This window comes from Chelonia mydas, chromosome 6, assembly GCF_015237465.2.
Source record: "Chelonia mydas isolate rCheMyd1 chromosome 6, rCheMyd1.pri.v2, whole genome shotgun sequence".
NCBI classification, from domain to species: Eukaryota; Metazoa; Chordata; order Testudines; family Cheloniidae; genus Chelonia; species Chelonia mydas.
This window is the reverse complement of record NC_051246.2, coordinates 90,860,512-90,876,840: the sequence shown is the minus strand read 5'-3', so window position 1 is coordinate 90,876,840 and position 16,329 is coordinate 90,860,512. Positions and strand designations below refer to the sequence as shown.

The window sequence follows — 16,329 nt, the reverse complement described above, 5'->3', positions numbered from 1 at the left end:
AGAGGCACCCTCTGTTTTCCCTTCCTCACAAAGCCCGAGAGATATGCTGTCAGCCAGCCTCAGTATTGTCACAAAGCTCCTGAATCCTCATGAGCTCTCTCTAGGAGCATGGCTTGTCAGAGAATTATCACAGGGGTCAGAAAGGCATTTCCCCCATGTGCAGCAGTGCATCCCTTGCCAGGTGCAATATGGGAGATTTCACCTTCCCCTGAAACACAGCATGCATTATATTAGTCTAGAGGAATTGATGGTGTGATCTGGTATGGCAGAGGTAGGATTCTGGGTGACAACTGCCCTTGTGGTATAGGGGACTGTGCCGTTCAGGGCTAAGCTTCCCAGATAGAGTCTGGGCAAGATGTTTTGAAGCCCTTGTTATTATGCACAGCCAGCTGGAACCGGATACAGAATAAAGCAGAGCTCTTGCAAGTTCCTTAAGCACTGGGTGATCACTCAACACCACAGCTCTGGGGTTCCTCTAGGAACCAACCGTTCCAGTCCTGCTCCCACTGCTCATCCCTGCCCCAATGATCTGCTCCTACAGTTCCATCCTGATCTATGGCAGCTCCTGCTCCTCCTGTCCTGGCCGTCCCACACACAGCTCTGCCAATGCATAGATATCCTGACCTGCAACAAGTTAGAACCCAGAGGTTAATGCACAGAACTCTTCTACCACTGGGAATGGCCCTATCGGAAAAAAAGATTTCACATGTTAAGACCCAGCCTCTGAGACAGCTGACTTCCTGTGTATCTGAGTGGCCCAGCTGCAGACGGAAGGTCTCCCTCCCTGCTCCCTGGCTCTGAACCTGACCTCTTCTTCTTTCATCTGCATATTCAGAAGCACCTTGAAGCTGGTTGGCTGCTGTTGGCCTCCCCATCCCCCTCTTTAACAGGGACCAAGCTCAGAGGACTCTTCAATGCCAGTGCTAGTGCTTCAGTGCCTCTTGTTTGCCACACTCTCCAGACACTCTGGGAACACAGGGTACCCTGCAGGCGCCTACCATCCCACCCCCCACACACAAAGGGGGACCAGGTGAGTGAACCATCTCCCTGGGGAGGAGAGAGACTAAGCTGGTTCCTATTCAGGGTTTACATTGAAAACTGGGAAATCTGGCAGTTTTGGGGAGTCTCTCCATGGGGAGGGTTTGCAGAATATGGCTCTTCTGAGGAGGTTTGCAGATGCTTGTTGGGGAAGTTTGGGGTATAATCTGGTTAAGGGACAGTATTTTCAGGAGATGTTGAGGGTAGTCTGGCTGTTGGGAGGGTCTTTTCTCGGGGAGGTTTGGGGGGTGTCTGGCTGTTTGGGGTGTCTGTTCCTGGGGATGTTTGGGGGGGTGGGTCTTTTCTCGGGGAGGTTTGGGGGGTGTCTGGCTGTTTGGGGTGTCTGTTCCTGGGGATGTTTGGGGGGGTGTCTGGCCATTTAGGTTGTCTGCTCTTGGGGTGGTGGCCTGCTGCATTCTGAGTAGCCTCATTTGGGATTTTTCTCCCTTTCTTGTAAAGAAGCCTGGGTAGCTAATAGTAACACTCAGCATGAATAATGACAGGTTTCAGAGTAGCAGCCGTGTTAGTCTGTATTCGCAAAAAGAAAAGGAGGACTTGTGGCACCTTAGAGACTAACAAATTTATTTGAGCATAAGCTTTCGTGAGCTACAGCATCCGATGAAGTGAGCTGTAGCTCACGAAAGCTTATGCTCAAACAAATTTGTTAGTCTCTAAGGCGCCACAAGTACTCCTTTTCTTTCAGCATGTATAGAGTGCTTTACAAACATCCACTAATTAATGTGATGAAGGACCTGAGGGCTCTGACAGTGAAATGGCAGGAACAATTCACCCAAGAGCTAATGTACAAGTAGGGGCAAGACCTCCATTGCCATAAACACTGACCGGGACCAAACCTGAACTCCAGGGCATTAACATGTACATTGCAAGAGGTGGGGGCACTGACTTGAGACTCCTTCCCTTTCCCACCCCTCCCAAAGCATTTTGGTTGTCCCCTGGTGCCCGGGGTTGCCTCGGTCCTAGAGGCTGAGAAAAGCTGGTGTGTTCAATGAAGGTAGGTGAGCTGGAGCCATCCCCAGCAGCAGTGGAGGAGACCCCTGTGTGCAGAATTGCCCTGGGTCCGGGAGAAGCAGCATTCCTTGCTGAAGAATCCAGTGTATCTGAATGAGAAGGGAGTGAGCAGGGCATCTCCATGTGCCATGGAAGGCAGGGTGCAGAGTACGTTCTGCTTCTAAGAGCAGATGCTTTGGAGGGAGGGATATGAACATTTTCCTCAACTTGTCCCCTGGGCCCCTTGATGTGGGTGACTGGAGGGATTCTGCCAGGCCCCAGAGATGCAGCCTCTGGCCTCATCCCTCCAATACTGCTCTTTCTGAGGCTATTTTTTGGTTCTGCATAGCATATTGGGGAATGGCTGCTGGTGCACAGGGCACTCCCTGTGTGTGCCAGATCCCTCATGGGCTACAGAAAGATTGAAGAAAACCACGAAAATTCAGTGGTGCTGGAACTCGAGGTGCTGCTGCACCTCCTGACTTGAAATAGTAATAACAAACACCAAATACATGGTTTCCATCATCAGCACCCCCACTATAAAAATTGTTCCAGTATCCCTGCAAAAATTCAGCCAAAAGGATCCCTTCAAGACAATCAGCAAATGCTCGGTTCCCCTATTTAGCACTCCTGGGATGCACAGGGAACTCACAGAGTGCATGCAGCCCTGCTCCATCAATTCTCTGATACAAGGTTTAAAAGGTGACCACGCACATTTACAAAACCCCTCATTCCAAAGGAAGATGAGGAGGTGTAGGGAGCTTTTCAGGAGGGAGAGAAATAGGTTGAAACTGAGGGCTTGTGTCCCACTGTGTAACTCTTTGTGAGGCAGGAGCAGCTCAGGTTAATGGGAAAAGCTGATTCTAGTATTTCTGGACAAGCTGAAAGTTTATGGCCAGCTCAATAGCTATCTATTGTATTTACAAGGAGCCTATCACTTTGGTATCTAGAGCAAGAAAGCTTCAGTTTAAGGAGTTTGTAAGATCCTTGACTTTACCTTTTCAGGTAAAAAAGATGAGGCACTGTGAGGGGGGTGAAGTGCCAAAAGAAGGAGGTTCTGCAACAAACTGGTACATTAAAGAACAAGTCTCCAGTACATATGCCATACATCCAAGTGGTCTGAAAAAACTCAAGAAAGAAGTGGCTGAACTATGCAAATATAGGAATTATATATGACTTTATTAAAATTAGCTCCTATACCAGAGGACTGGAGGGGTAGAAAATGTTAAGTCTATCTTTAAAAAGGTTAGTAGGGATGATCCTGGGAATTACAGACCAGTGACCCTTACTTCAGCCCCAGGTAATAGACAGAAATTATGATGGGAATGGGCGATGGGATGGATCACTTGATGATTACCTGTTCTGTTCTTTCCGTCTGAAGCAGCCGGCACTGGCCACTGTCAGTAGACAGGATACTGGGCGAGATGTACCTTTGGTCTGACCCACTCTGGTCGTTCTTACGTTCTTATGAAAGACAGAATGATAAAATGCCTAGATGAGCATATGATGGGGATAAAATAGCAGGGTGTCTGTAAGGCCACACAGATTTCTGTGCGTGTCAACAAACAGCAGAGGGATACAAGAGAAATGGTTGCTATAACTTACAAAAACTTTTAAAAAAAAACTTTGACCAAGCTGCTCACAAGAGGTTGTTAAGAAAACTAAACAGTCATTGGGTGACAGGCAAAGTACACTACTGCGGTAAATCGACCTACGCTATGCAACTCCAGCTACGTGAATAACTATACTAGACGCAATAAATCAACCCCAGCTGGATCGATCGCTACCCGCCGATCCAAAGGGTAGTGTAGACAAGCCCATAGAGTAGGACTAAATGGTCAATTTCCAGCAGGGCAAAAAGTTTCCCAGGGTTGGTGAACATATTTATTAATGCTATGGAAAAGAGGGAGAACACTAGATTGGCAACATTTACTGATAACACAAAGGGTGTGTCTCCACTGCAGTGGGGAGCGAGTCTCCCTGCTTGAGTAGACAGACCCGCCCTAGCGGGGCTCCAGCTACCCTGGGTCTGAGCTTGGGTGGCTGCCTGAGCCTCTGCAGCAATTCTTAGCGTGCTAGCTGGAGCCCAGCTAACACGAGCATGTCTCTCTGGGCTGGCAGGCTCGCTCCCAGCTCCAGTGTAGACATCCCCTAAGATATTTAGGTTAGTCAAGTCTAGAGAACACAGCGAGAAACTTCAGAGCAACCTAACACAGCCGAGTGAATGAGTAGCATGACGGCAAATGAAACTTGCTTTTGACACATAAGAAATAATGATCTGAATTACTCTCACACAGTGGTAGGGTCTACAGCCGTGGTTCCCCAACTGGGGTTTGTGAACCCCTGAGGGTTTTTGAAATGTTACAGGGGGTTCTTGGGAAAAAATTCCCTAATGGTGGACAGAGCTGTCCCTAGGGACCCCAGACAGCACAGGGCCAGCAGCCCAGAGCCCCTGGACTTCCAAGTGCTAAGCAGATCAAAGCAAGCACAGCTATCACACCGAGGAGATTTAAACTTCAAGACTCCTTATAAGAAATGGAAAGGGAGGTGGATATTTGTTGCTGTTTTTAAAATTAAATAGGCAGCTAGTATTGTTTTTTAAATTATTACGAAGAACAAGTTTAAGCTTTATTGTAACATGCGTTGTTTGCCTGGACTGCTCAAAACCTGAATGCTTGTGTAGGAGGAACTCTTTGAGTTGGCTTCTTAAATACCTTCATGCTGTTTCACATCTGATACTCCTTGATGAAATGTATGGAGCCTTGACTTATAACAGGCTTATTCAAAGCGATACAAGCTACGAAAGTGAGATCTTGGAAGAATGTTGCTATTTTCATAATGTAATAAAAATACTGTAATGATAAATAATAATTAATAATAAATAGTGAGTAATAAGCATGGCATAAAAACAAATTTTATATTTCCAAGATCACTGCTTTTATAATTTATTCTCAAGTAAAGGAGAAAATCCCTGGAAATGTTCATTTTTAGGAGGGGGTTTGCAAGACTTGACATTTTAGTGAAAGAGGTTCACAGGTTGTTAAAGTTTGGGAACCACTGGTCTACACGAACTGTAAACACTCAGGAAAAAGCCCAAGGTGTTATTGTAGGCAGCGTAATAAAGCGTCTGTTCAATGTGCAGTGGCAGTTAAAAAAGCAAACTAAATGTTAGGCTGCAAAAGGAATGGCACATAAATCAGTAGTATGACCTTACCTGGAGTGCTGCTCAATTTTGGTCACCCTGTCTCAAAGGGATATAGCAGAAGTAGAATGGATTCAGAGATGGGTGAGCAAAATGATGAGTGGCAAAGAGTAAAGAGACATTGAAAAGACAGGACTGTTCAATTTAGAGAGGCGATATGCTAGAGGTGTACAAGATAATGCATGATTTAGAGAAGGTAAATCCAGCACTCCTATTTACCCTTTCTTGTAATATAAGAGCAAAGGAATGTTCAGAGAAACTGAAAGGCAACCAGCTGGAAACTGGACATATATTTTACACAATGCATAATTAACCTGTGGGATTCACTGCCACAAGATAGCATTGAGTAGAAGAGCTTAGTATTTTCCTATAAGGATCAGATGTTTCAAGGATAATAAGAACAGCTACTGACATATTAGATATTATTTTAAAATGGTTAGAAGTAATATAAACCCTCCTGCTTCAGGATGTAATCCCCAGCCATGAACTGAAGAGGGTTAAAAGGAAAAAGCCCTGTGGGTGGGTTATTCTGTAATTGTCCATTACAAGGTTTCTTGCATCTTCCTCTGCCCCATCTGGTACTGGTCACGGTCAGAGACCGGTTTTTGGCTGGTTGGAGCACTGCTCTGATCTGGTATGTTAGTTCTTATACTCCTAACTGCCAGGTCAATGCCTCATGCTCTGCTCATCTAATCCCCCCAGCCCCACTCCTTTCATTTTCCTTTTTAAAAAAAGCTCCTAGAAATAAAATGCAAAGCATTGTTTTAACTCCTTAGTTCTAATGTACATTGATAACTGGAGGCAACATTAAAGAGTGTCACTGCTTCTGGATCAGTGAAACTTTTGGATAGCACTGCCAGCTCTGCAGCTCTTCTGAGCCTGATGCTGAATGGTACCTGGGTCAGTGTGTGTCAGACCCTTCTTACCCAAGCACTAGTCCTGCTTCAATGTGTGTATGCCTAGGTGCCCAGTGCTGACAGTCATCTTACTCAGGAACAACCTGTGCCCCGCTGTGGGTGCATTCAGATGCTCAATGCTGGCAGAACCAGGCACCATCAGTGCCCAGCCTCAGATATATTTGTATGATACTAATGAGTGTACTGAGGAGCTGGCTATTCAAACTGAGTTGTGTGTAATGTCTGATACCTGTATGTTTCAGGCAGAGGCAAAGTCCCGTAGCCTACACTCTGAGGATTTTACATGTGTTTGCATTATCATCCACATAGAGTCACTTTCTGAACATTAGTATTCATGTATCCAGACCCTGGGAAGGATGGAGTAGTGAGGCCACCACAGAGAGATTAGGCACTTGTCTATTCTCCAGTTGCCACAGCCCCAGATGTGGGAAAGCCTTGTGAGATGTAGGGATGCACAGAATGCTAGATGTATTCAACAGCACAAGTGAGCACTGGAACACAAAGATGTGGGGCTCATGAAGAGCAGTCAGATTTCTCCTTTCAGAATGATTCAGAAAGGGTTTTCTGCAATGTGAGGAAAGCCAGGACAGTCTGAGCTGAAGTGTACCCATAAGTGCCACCTTCTTACAACACCCACCTCAAGCTGAGGAACTTCGAGGATACAGCCCTAAGCTCCCTTTCCTGAGCTAAGGGGCACCTCAGAGAACCTCTACCAAGGCTTGGTTGAAACAGAGTTTGGATCTGAAATCTCTCTGGGTATTTATACTATGCTCATCACCACTGTATCTGAGTGCCTTACGGAATTCCATGGGTCCACCGTGTAGTCTAATCAATGCAGTTTTGTGGTTCTGTCTACCTATCTTCTGTCTCTCTTTAGGCATTTACGTTGCACACATTGTCTAGGATTCTCTTGCTCTGGATTGTGCGAAAGGGTGTATAAGACATTTAATATTATTTATTGGGAAGCTCTGGCAAGGAAGGCAGCAATGAGATTTGTGATCATTTTAACCTCTCATGGAAGGATAATCCAAAATTACAGGCTGGCTGCTTAGAAAGTTCTGCCTCCTGTAGCTGACAGTTCCACTGTTCCTGGGGATGCAAATACCGTGGCTGCAGAGAGAACCTGGGCCCGAACCATGAATGATCATATATTGAATGGGGAGCCCTTGTACTGTCCCGAGCACCAGGAAGGTGTGCTCGTGCTGTCCTGCATTGTATAACAGGTAAGCTCACATGTTTTTAACTGGCTGGAGGCTTTTCAGCACTGGTGGGTGAAGTGGGTTACCACTGAGTAGGGAGGTCACAGAGAATCAATCAGAGGGAATCAGTGAGGAGGAAATGTTCCCACACAAATGGAGAGCTGACATAGTAGAGTTCACTGCGTAACATTTCTTGCTCTTTTCTCAGCTCCAGCTCTCAGAAACAGCTGGCACATCAGCAGTCCTCAAGTCCTAGGGTGTTCCTGTATAACAAGTACCATCATCAAAACAACTGCTGAGTGGCAACTGTTGAGTGTCAGGTCTTCATCTTCAAGAGTGGAAAAAACTATGAATGGGAGCTGTGTCTCTGAGCAGGATGGAGGTAGCTCGAGTTCAGGACACTCAGGTGGGCAGAAAGAAGAGCCCTGTCTCCAAAGAGACTCGTTGTTCTCTTCCCCCAGTGTGTCCATCATATCACAACTCCTCAGCCAGACAATCGCTAACAGGAGCCTGGATCCAAACTTCCTTTTCCCTTCCTTGCAGTCAACGGAATCACCCCAGGAAGCCAGGGACTGCCCATCTTTTAAGGAAGGGACACCAACCCTGGCCTCCCCTCTGTGCTATACTGCAATCTCCCGTTTTGGTGACACAGACCAGTTCTATAATGAACACTTACGAGCTAAGAGGGCCAGAGTGGAAAGCATTATCCGAGGTATGAGCCTCTCACCAAACCCTATCACACTTGGTACCAGTGGGGAAAGAGACAGAGAACGCCCTGTGGAGAAAAGAAGTGAGAACTACAGGGAGAACAAGAGAAAGCAGAAGCTTCCCCAGCAGCAAAGCCCACATGTAGCACAGCTTGCAGGAAGAGGCAAGAGCAGTGCCAAGGCAGAGGAGTGCCACCAACTGAAGGAACAGCTTCAAGTTTTGCAGCAACAGCTGAGGCAGCTTCAAGAGAAATTCTTGAAGGTTTATGAGTTCAGTGATTCAGATCAAAGCTATGAACGGATGGAGAAGACTATGCACTTATTGAAGGGGAAGTGTGGAGACAGTCTAAATGAAAGCTGTCAGGCTGCTACCAGTGACCAACACAGAACTCTTCTTCGGAGGAGCATCTCAGAGATGGAAGAACACAAAGTGTCAGAAGAAGAAAGGAGAATGGGGGATCTGGGTGAACTGTCCTCTGAAGAAAGAACCTTTTCTGAGACATTAAAGCATGAGCTAGCCACAGTGGTATCTCAGACGGTGGACACGGTTTTAAAACAAATATTGTCCAAGCCATCAGGCCATCTGGCTCAGCTGTATAACAGCCTCCCAATCTCAGTGTCAGACAGCAGAAGAGAGGATTTTGCCACCGAGGAATACTCCAGCAGAAAATGGCTTCCTGGGGCTTCCTCCCAAAATTTGGTAAACTCACTGACTGAAGCCCACACAGAGGCCTTGTCGCTAGTCATGGAGAAGTCTCCAGACTTTCATGCTCACCCAATCAGTTCAAGAATAGCTAGAAAACCCTGCCATGTGCCTAACATGAATCATCCCTTGGTCATGACTTCTCAAGTTCAAGAAAAACAGATTCTTAGCCAGCTACTAGAGTACAGTCAAAATAGCCATTGGAACAGCAGTCCTCACAGAATTGCCTCTTCCCCAGACTGGTCTTCTCAAGAGTCCCTAGATCTACCTTGGAGAGCAGTCAAATTGAAGTCATCAGTCATGAGACACCAGCAATATCCAATGTCCCTTAACACCACTGAAATGGAAAATTTGACTCTTCTTCCAGCCAGGAAGGCAGAATGTGGAGAGCTGCAGACTGTGATGGATGGGATGCCCTTCTCCTCAGTCCATATATCCTTTAGTGACCATTAAAGATCAGCAGTTAGAGCCTCAAACATGAGTTGCTGCTCTTAAGGTTGCCCCCTCACCTACATGCATGAACCTGAGACAGTACAGGGGCTGGTTAACTAACAGGGTTTCATGTACTACTGTGAGAAAGCAGGGCATCAGGCTCCCCTTTCACATGGTGCTGGCAGAGGGGCCTGGGCAGAAGAGACCAGCTGACTCAGATCTGAACCCTCCTGAAGGCCTAACACATAAGCTCCCTCTCCTCCATTCAGGAGGGCTGTACTGAGCTCTGTTCATTTTTCAGAGTAGCAGCCGTGTTAGTCTGTATTCGCAAAAAGGAGTACTTATGGCACCTTAGAGACTAACCAATTTATTTGAGCATAAGCTTTCGTGAGCTACATCTCACTTCATCAGATGCATTCAGTGGAAAATACAGTGAGGAGATTTATATACACACAGAACATGAAAAAATGGGTGTTTATCATGCACACTGTAAGGAGAGTGATCACTTAAGATAAGCTATTACCAGCAGGAGAGTGGGGGGGGAGGGGGAAGAAAACCCTTTGTAGTGATAATCAAGGTGGGCCATTTCCAGCAGTTAACAAGAACGTCTTAGGCTTGAATAGAGACTGGGAGTGGTTGAGTCATTACACAAAGTAAAAAGAAAAGGAGTACTTGTGGCACCTTAGAGACTAACCAATTTATTTGAGCATAAGCTTTCGTGAGCTACAGCTCACTTCATCGGATGCTTATGCTTAAATAAACTGGTTAGTCTCTAAGGTGCCACAAGTACTCCTTTTCTTTTTGTGAATACAGACTAACACGGCTGTTACTCTGAAACCTACACAAAGTAAAACTATTTCCCCTTGTTTATTCCCTCCTCCCTTCCCCCCCCACTGTTCCTCAGACGTTCTTGTTAACTGCTGGAAATGGCCCACCTTATCACTACAAAGGGTTTTCTCCCCCCCCGCCCCCTCCTGCTGGTAACAGCTCATCTTAAGTGTTCACTCTCCTTACAGTGTGCATGATAAACACCCATTTTTTCATGTTCTGTGTGTATATAAATCTCCTCCCTGTATTTTCCACTGAATGCATCCGATGAAGTGAGCTGTAGCTCACAAAAGCTTATGTTCAAATAAATTGGTTAGTCTCTAAGGTGCCACAAGTACTCCTTTTCTTTCTGTTCACTTTTGTTACTCCTGGTTTACCAGAAGGTGGCACTATTAGCTAACACTGCTCATGCGAAAGACTCAGAGAAATCTCATTGTGGAAGACTCTTTGAGTTCTCAGCTTGCAGGAGCTCCCTCTCCCATCAGATCCCAGCAGAGACCCCATTAGTGACCAATGCTCCCCAAGATAGGCCCATGGACTGAAGCTTTCTGCCCACCCGGAGTGAACACATTTGATTTTCAGCAAAACTGTTCAGTGGACTAGCAAAAGGCCCATTTTGGTGCTAATGCTCAACACATCCAATGTTAGGGTTGCCAGGTGTCCGTTTTTTGACTGGAATGCCTGGTTGAAAAGGGACCCTGGCGGCTTTGATTGGCACTGCTGACCGGGCCGTTAAAAGTCCCATCAGCAGCGCAGGGGGGGCCTGGGGCTAAAGCAGGCTGCCTGCCTGCCCTAGTTCTGTGTGACTCCCAGAAGTGGCTGCCAGGTCCTTGCAGCCCCTAAGTGCATGGGAGGCAAGGGACGCTCCGTGTGCTGACCCCGCCCTAAGTGCTGGCTCCGCAGGTCTGGCTGGGGACTGCGACCAGTGGGAGCTGTGGGGGTTGCTCCTGCAGGTGTGACGGCAGCGTGTGGAGCCTCTCTGGCTGCCTATGCGCCTAGGGGCTGCAGGGACCTGGCGTCTGCTTCCTGGGAACCGTGGTAAGTGCTGCCGGGACCTCCGCCCCATGAACCCCCTCCCGCACCCAAACTCCCTTCCAGAGCCTGCACCCCCACAACCTCCTGCCCCAGCCCTGAGCCCCCTCCTGCACCCCAAACCCCTCATCCCCAGCCTCATCCCAGAGCCTGCACCCCCAGCACAGAGCCCATACCTGCCCGTGCACCACAACCCCCTACCCCATCCTGGTGAAACTGAGTGAAGGTAGGGGAGAGTGAGCAACAGAGGGGAGGGGGATGGAGTGAGCATAGGCAGGGCCTCAAAGAAGGGGGGGGGGCAGAGGTGGGGCTTCAGGGAAGGGGCGGGGCAGGGGTGTTCAATTTTGTCCAATTAGAAAGTTGGCATCCCTATATACATCACATTCCAAAGCACTTTACACACACTAACATATTATCCCTCTCCCTTCTGAGGTAGAGTAAATGGGTATCAATGTCTTTATTTTACATGTGAGGCTACTGAGACACACAGGTGGAGTGACTTTCCCCAGGCCCAGAGGATGTCAGTGACAGAGCTGGGAATAGAACCCAAGCGCTCCTGACTCACAATCCCATTCTCAGGCCATTTCTTAAATCTTGGTGGCCACATGATCCTGGCACTGAAAACCGATTTTCCACAAATGTTCACATTACTGTCAGCCAGGGTGGAGGCTCCTGCTGGCTGCAACTCTCCTGGGACTGTCAAGGGGAGAAGTGGTCACTAGTGGAGTCTTTATTGGGGTCAGATAATTAGAGGACTCCCTCAGATGTGGATTCCTCAGGAAGCACCCTTCTTCCATCACCCCCATTACCATACAGCAGAGAGTGGGCTGTCTGTGCAGAAGAGACATCATAGGTAAAGACAGGCATGCTGGAGGCATCCTTAGGAGTGTCTCGCCTTGTGCAAATTCAATGATTTGTATGTGCAGGAAAACAGGAAACAGCTTTTCCTTGACTCTGGAGTAAATCCAGGAGGCTCTGACCCCTGGCCACCTGAAGAAGGCCAAGCTGATGTTCTTCTTCACTCGCTACCCCAGCTCCACTCTGTTGAAAACCTACTTCCCTGATGTCCAGGTACAGCTGCTTAACCCAGCTCTGCTGCCAACCAAGCCTGACTGGCAGTGCTGCCAACCTCAAAGCTCCCGTTTTTGCCGATCGCATGTGAAAAGTAACCCAAAAGTCACCAAATGACAGTTTGCTTCCAAAAGCCCCAATTTTTGCCATTTCAAAGAAATCACCATGGTTGGCAACACTGGCAGTGGCTGCTCACTTGCACACGGGCCACTTCTGGGTTTATACCCCATTGCTGCCCGCCCCATTGGCTACCAGCCCGCCCGACTGGAGACATCCCACAGCCAAAAGTAGGGTGACCAGATGTCCTGAAATTATTGGGACCGTCCTGATCTGAGGGGCTTTGTCTTATATAGGCAACTATACCCCCCCCCAAAAAAAAGTGTCCCCATTTTTCACACTTGCTATCTGGTCACCCTGGCCAAACGGAAGCCCTGCTTTACCACAGCCAGCAGAGTTCTGTTCCCAAAGTTTCATGTGCCACGTGGCTTCTGCTGTCCGGGAGAGGTCGACTTAGTCCAGCTGCACATACACCTCAGTATCTGCTCATTCAAACGGCCAACAGATGACAGCAGAGAGACGGCGACTGGGGAGCAGCAGGGCTCTAAGAGTTTGTCTACATGAGCCCTGCAGTGCCAAGTATGAGGATGTGAACTGCAGTTCGCAGAAAAACGCTGCATGTAATCCCCTGCTCCCCCCTTCCCCCCTGGACGCTGCAGATATGAACTAACAGATGCCCAGTTTGCATGAACATAACCCTCTTCAAACTTGTGTGCATGCTGCAATTCACCCCTCTGTAGTCTGCACTGCAGGGTCGCACTATCGCATAAAAAGCTGCCTGTTGCAGATTCAAGATTGTTTGTCGTCGAGGCCTTTCAAAAGTAGCCCAGATGATGAAACCTTGCCTAGGGTGGCAACACTGCTTACTGGCCTAATACCCTGGGTTACACTATCTCATGCTAGAGGGCACGAGCTCACAATGCTGTAGGTTCTCTATGTGCTTTAGCGGCCCCTATGGCTGATTATGGAGCAGCACTGTCTTCTCATTGGGCTCTCCCCACCTTGCCAGCGATAGTTTGGGTGCAGGGATAGCAGCTGCTTCAAAAAGTGTGTGTGTACGCAGGGGATAGAACAGAGGAAAGGATGGTCAAAATCTCGGGGTAGGAATGAGCATCCAGATGGTCCTCTGCAGCCACACCAGCTACCCCTGCTGCACATACTCATCCCTGTGCAAAGGACATGGGGCATGGCTAGATGGGATGCTTTTGCCAGGGCTGATGGATCAAAGGAAAGTTTAAGCTAAGATTCCTGGGCACCATCTGTGACATATGTACCTGGACTGTACTCTCCTCCCAGGCAAAATACAAGGAGAATCTTTCCTTCTCTGTTGGCAGATGATCATTGAATTTCACACAGTCATTCCCCATGTGACTGTCGGGGGCTGGGGGTTCGTGTTTTTGAGAAAGCTGGAATGGGTTCTTTCATATTTTTGGTGTCTAAGATTTCTACATTTATTTTCTTTGCTGAAATCTGGTTCCTTCTCATGGAGCCCAATGGGAACAGGGGTTTAACTCTTCCTTGCTCCTCTGGTGCATGTCCTTTCACAGTTCAACCGCTGCATCACTTCCCAGCTCATCAAGTGGTTCAGCAACTTCCGTGAGTTTTACTACATCCAGATGGAGAAGTTTGCCCGGCAAGCCATCTTGGAGGAAGTCACGGATTCCAAACACCTGATGGTTTCTCGGGACTCTGAGCTCTTCAGAGCCCTCAACATGCACTATAACAAGGGGAATGATTTTGAGGTAAGACTGTGCTCAGCCAGGATGGAAACTTCGGGGTGCCCCAGAGTGCATCTAACCAATGGGTCTGCAACCTGGGATCAGTGCCATCCCTTAGCTCCCATCACAGAGCAAAGGGAGAGAGGGGAAAACAAGTTCTGACCATAATTACAAAGGATAGAAAAACCAGGCCTAAGGACCTGCAGCCTTAATTCTGGCATCACTAGTACATGTAACAAGAGTCAATTGAGTCTGTGCTCAGCTCTGCTTGTAATGGTTTGACTTAGGGGTTTGATGGTAAAAAGACAACTGCAGGCAAGTCATTTATGGGCTGATTTTCTCAGGCACTGGAAACCTGCAGATCCCATTGGTTGCAAAGGCTGCTGGGAAATCAGCCCATGCATACTTCACACTTGTCATCTTCAAAGCATTTTATGAATATTGATGGATTTCTTCTCACAGCTTCCAAGAATGTGTGTGAGGCATTAGTCCCATTGTAAAGATGGGGAATCCAAAATACAGCGCGGGTAAGTGACTTGTCCCAGCTCACACACTGGGAGTCGTGTCACAGCTGGGATTGGGACTTCCTGGTTCCCAGTCCTGTGCTTACTCTGCTTGATCAGACCTCTCCATCTGATTATCTGTATTCTTATCCAGTGCCTGTCTCCATGGTCACCAAGTGTCCAAGTCTCAGGAGGGACGTGTCACCCCCATGTGCCCAGATGAAACTCTGACTTTCTTCGCAAAGGCTTTAACTGTCCTGAGATGTGAAGGGCGGGGCTCTGGATGGTGCCTTATGTACTCTGGGACAACCTGCCATCTTATGGCCCTCATGGGAATCACCATGGACTTGGAGAGGGCAGTCTGAGCTGTATGTCCGCTTAGTGCGGAATCACGGGTTCCTTATGTGGGAACATTATGAGTGCTCACCCATCGTCCTGTAGGGCAGGACTAACCAGATCTTCTCCCCTAAATGGAGGAACTACAGCAGATTTCTGCCCTTGCTGTCCCTGAGGATGAAACTGTGTCCTGGTTGGGAAGCACCATATGGGAAAGTAGTGGAGGTTATTTGGGGGAATCAACCACCCTGCTAACCTGAATGAGCAGCTGGGCTACTTGTCTGGGAGGGGAGATTGGAGAGAGGTTCAGCTGCAGGGGAGCTGGGTATCCACCCCTGCGGGGATCAGGAAGGCTGCCAGTATCTGTCTCTGCAAGGGGGGAGGCCAGAAGAACCCCCTCTCCTTGTGTATGTTTGGCAGGGTGTGCAGCAGCCCTTCCCATCCTCCTGGGACTTCCAGAATAGCACACTTGCCTCCTAAGTCTCCTTCTCTCTTTGTTTGCAGGTCCCTGATCGCTTCCTGGAGGTTGCTAGCAGGACCCTGCGGGAGTTCTTCAGTGCTGTCAGGACAGGGAAGGACTCTGACCCCTCCTGGAAGAAACCCATTTACAAAATAATTTCAAAACTGGACAGTGACATCCCAGATGTGTTTAAATCTTCCAGCTGCCTCCAAGAACTACTCCAGAGTTAAATCTGCATGGGAAGTGGCCTAAGACTATGTCATGCTGCAGCTTGATCGGAGCGAGGCTGGCCTGAGCTAAGCAGCTGTGGGCCCGGCCTACATTGTGGGTTATGTTACTAGTACAAACAGCAATAGCACCATTTATTATGACTATATCTAATCTGGTCTGAAGCGTGCCCTCCCTTCTGGTGAGGTCTATCTATTACATACGTGAACTGCCAGTATTTTATGTCACTCGTAATACCAGTGATCCCCAAACTTTTTACCTCACGGGGCCAAGAGCCAGGCACTAGGAGCAGAGCCCCGGGAATGGGACTGTCTTCTGCGGCCCTGGGCTCGGGACTGGGACTGGAGCCACTGGCACAGGGCCAGCAGCTGGGGCTGGGAGCGGAGCTGGGTGGCGCTCCCTCTCTGCCCCCCACGGGGGCTGGCCCAGGCCCCAGCCACGCCCCCTATGGGAGTACGCCCCACAGTTTGGGGACCTCTGTGTTATACTTTGTAGCTCAAAGCAAGTGAGGCCTCATGCCTTAGACCTATAGGGAAGAAGGATGGTGGTTATGTCATCTGGCTGGAAGATCTAAGTTCTATTCCTAGTGCTGCCCTAGCATGCTGTGTGACCTTGGGCAAGTCACCTTCCCTCTCTGTGCTTTGGTGTCCCCATCTGTAAAACAGGGCTAATATCATTCCTGTTTATAAATCACAGAGGTCCCTGATGGAGGGTCTTAATAAAGGGCAAAGAATTCTTGGCCAAGTGAAGCGAGGTCCTACACTCAACAGCATTTCTGTTTTACCATCTGTTTGGAGTTAATATGATAACTTTTAAATACTGCAATGATCAGTTCCAAAATTCCAGGCCCCAGGACTCGCATCAGATATCAACAGGACTATCAACACGCC

General features: G+C 48.2%; 1 protein-coding gene across 4 annotated transcripts; it reads left to right on the top strand.

Annotated features, from left to right (window-relative positions):
* Positions 1-897: 897 nt before the first annotated feature.
* PROX2 (prospero homeobox 2) lies at positions 898-15,653 on the top strand. 4 transcript variants are annotated; one of them, XM_027827567.3, is made up of 6 exons: positions 898-1,030; positions 7,205-7,388; positions 7,573-9,206; positions 12,030-12,137; positions 13,742-13,936; positions 15,256-15,653. In XM_027827567.3, the coding sequence occupies exons 3-6, from the start codon at positions 7,713-7,715 to the stop codon at positions 15,439-15,441; spliced, it is 1,983 nt and encodes a 660-aa protein (XP_027683368.2). In that variant the 5' UTR covers positions 898-1,030; positions 7,205-7,388; positions 7,573-7,712; the 3' UTR covers positions 15,442-15,653. The 4 variants fall into 4 exon arrangements, with proteins under 4 accessions (XP_027683368.2, XP_043404093.1, XP_043404092.1 ...); XM_043548157.1 differs by having other exon boundaries at positions 922-1,030; positions 7,237-7,388; XM_043548156.1 differs by having other exon boundaries at positions 939-1,030; positions 7,043-7,388.
* Positions 15,654-16,329: the final 676 nt, after the last annotated feature.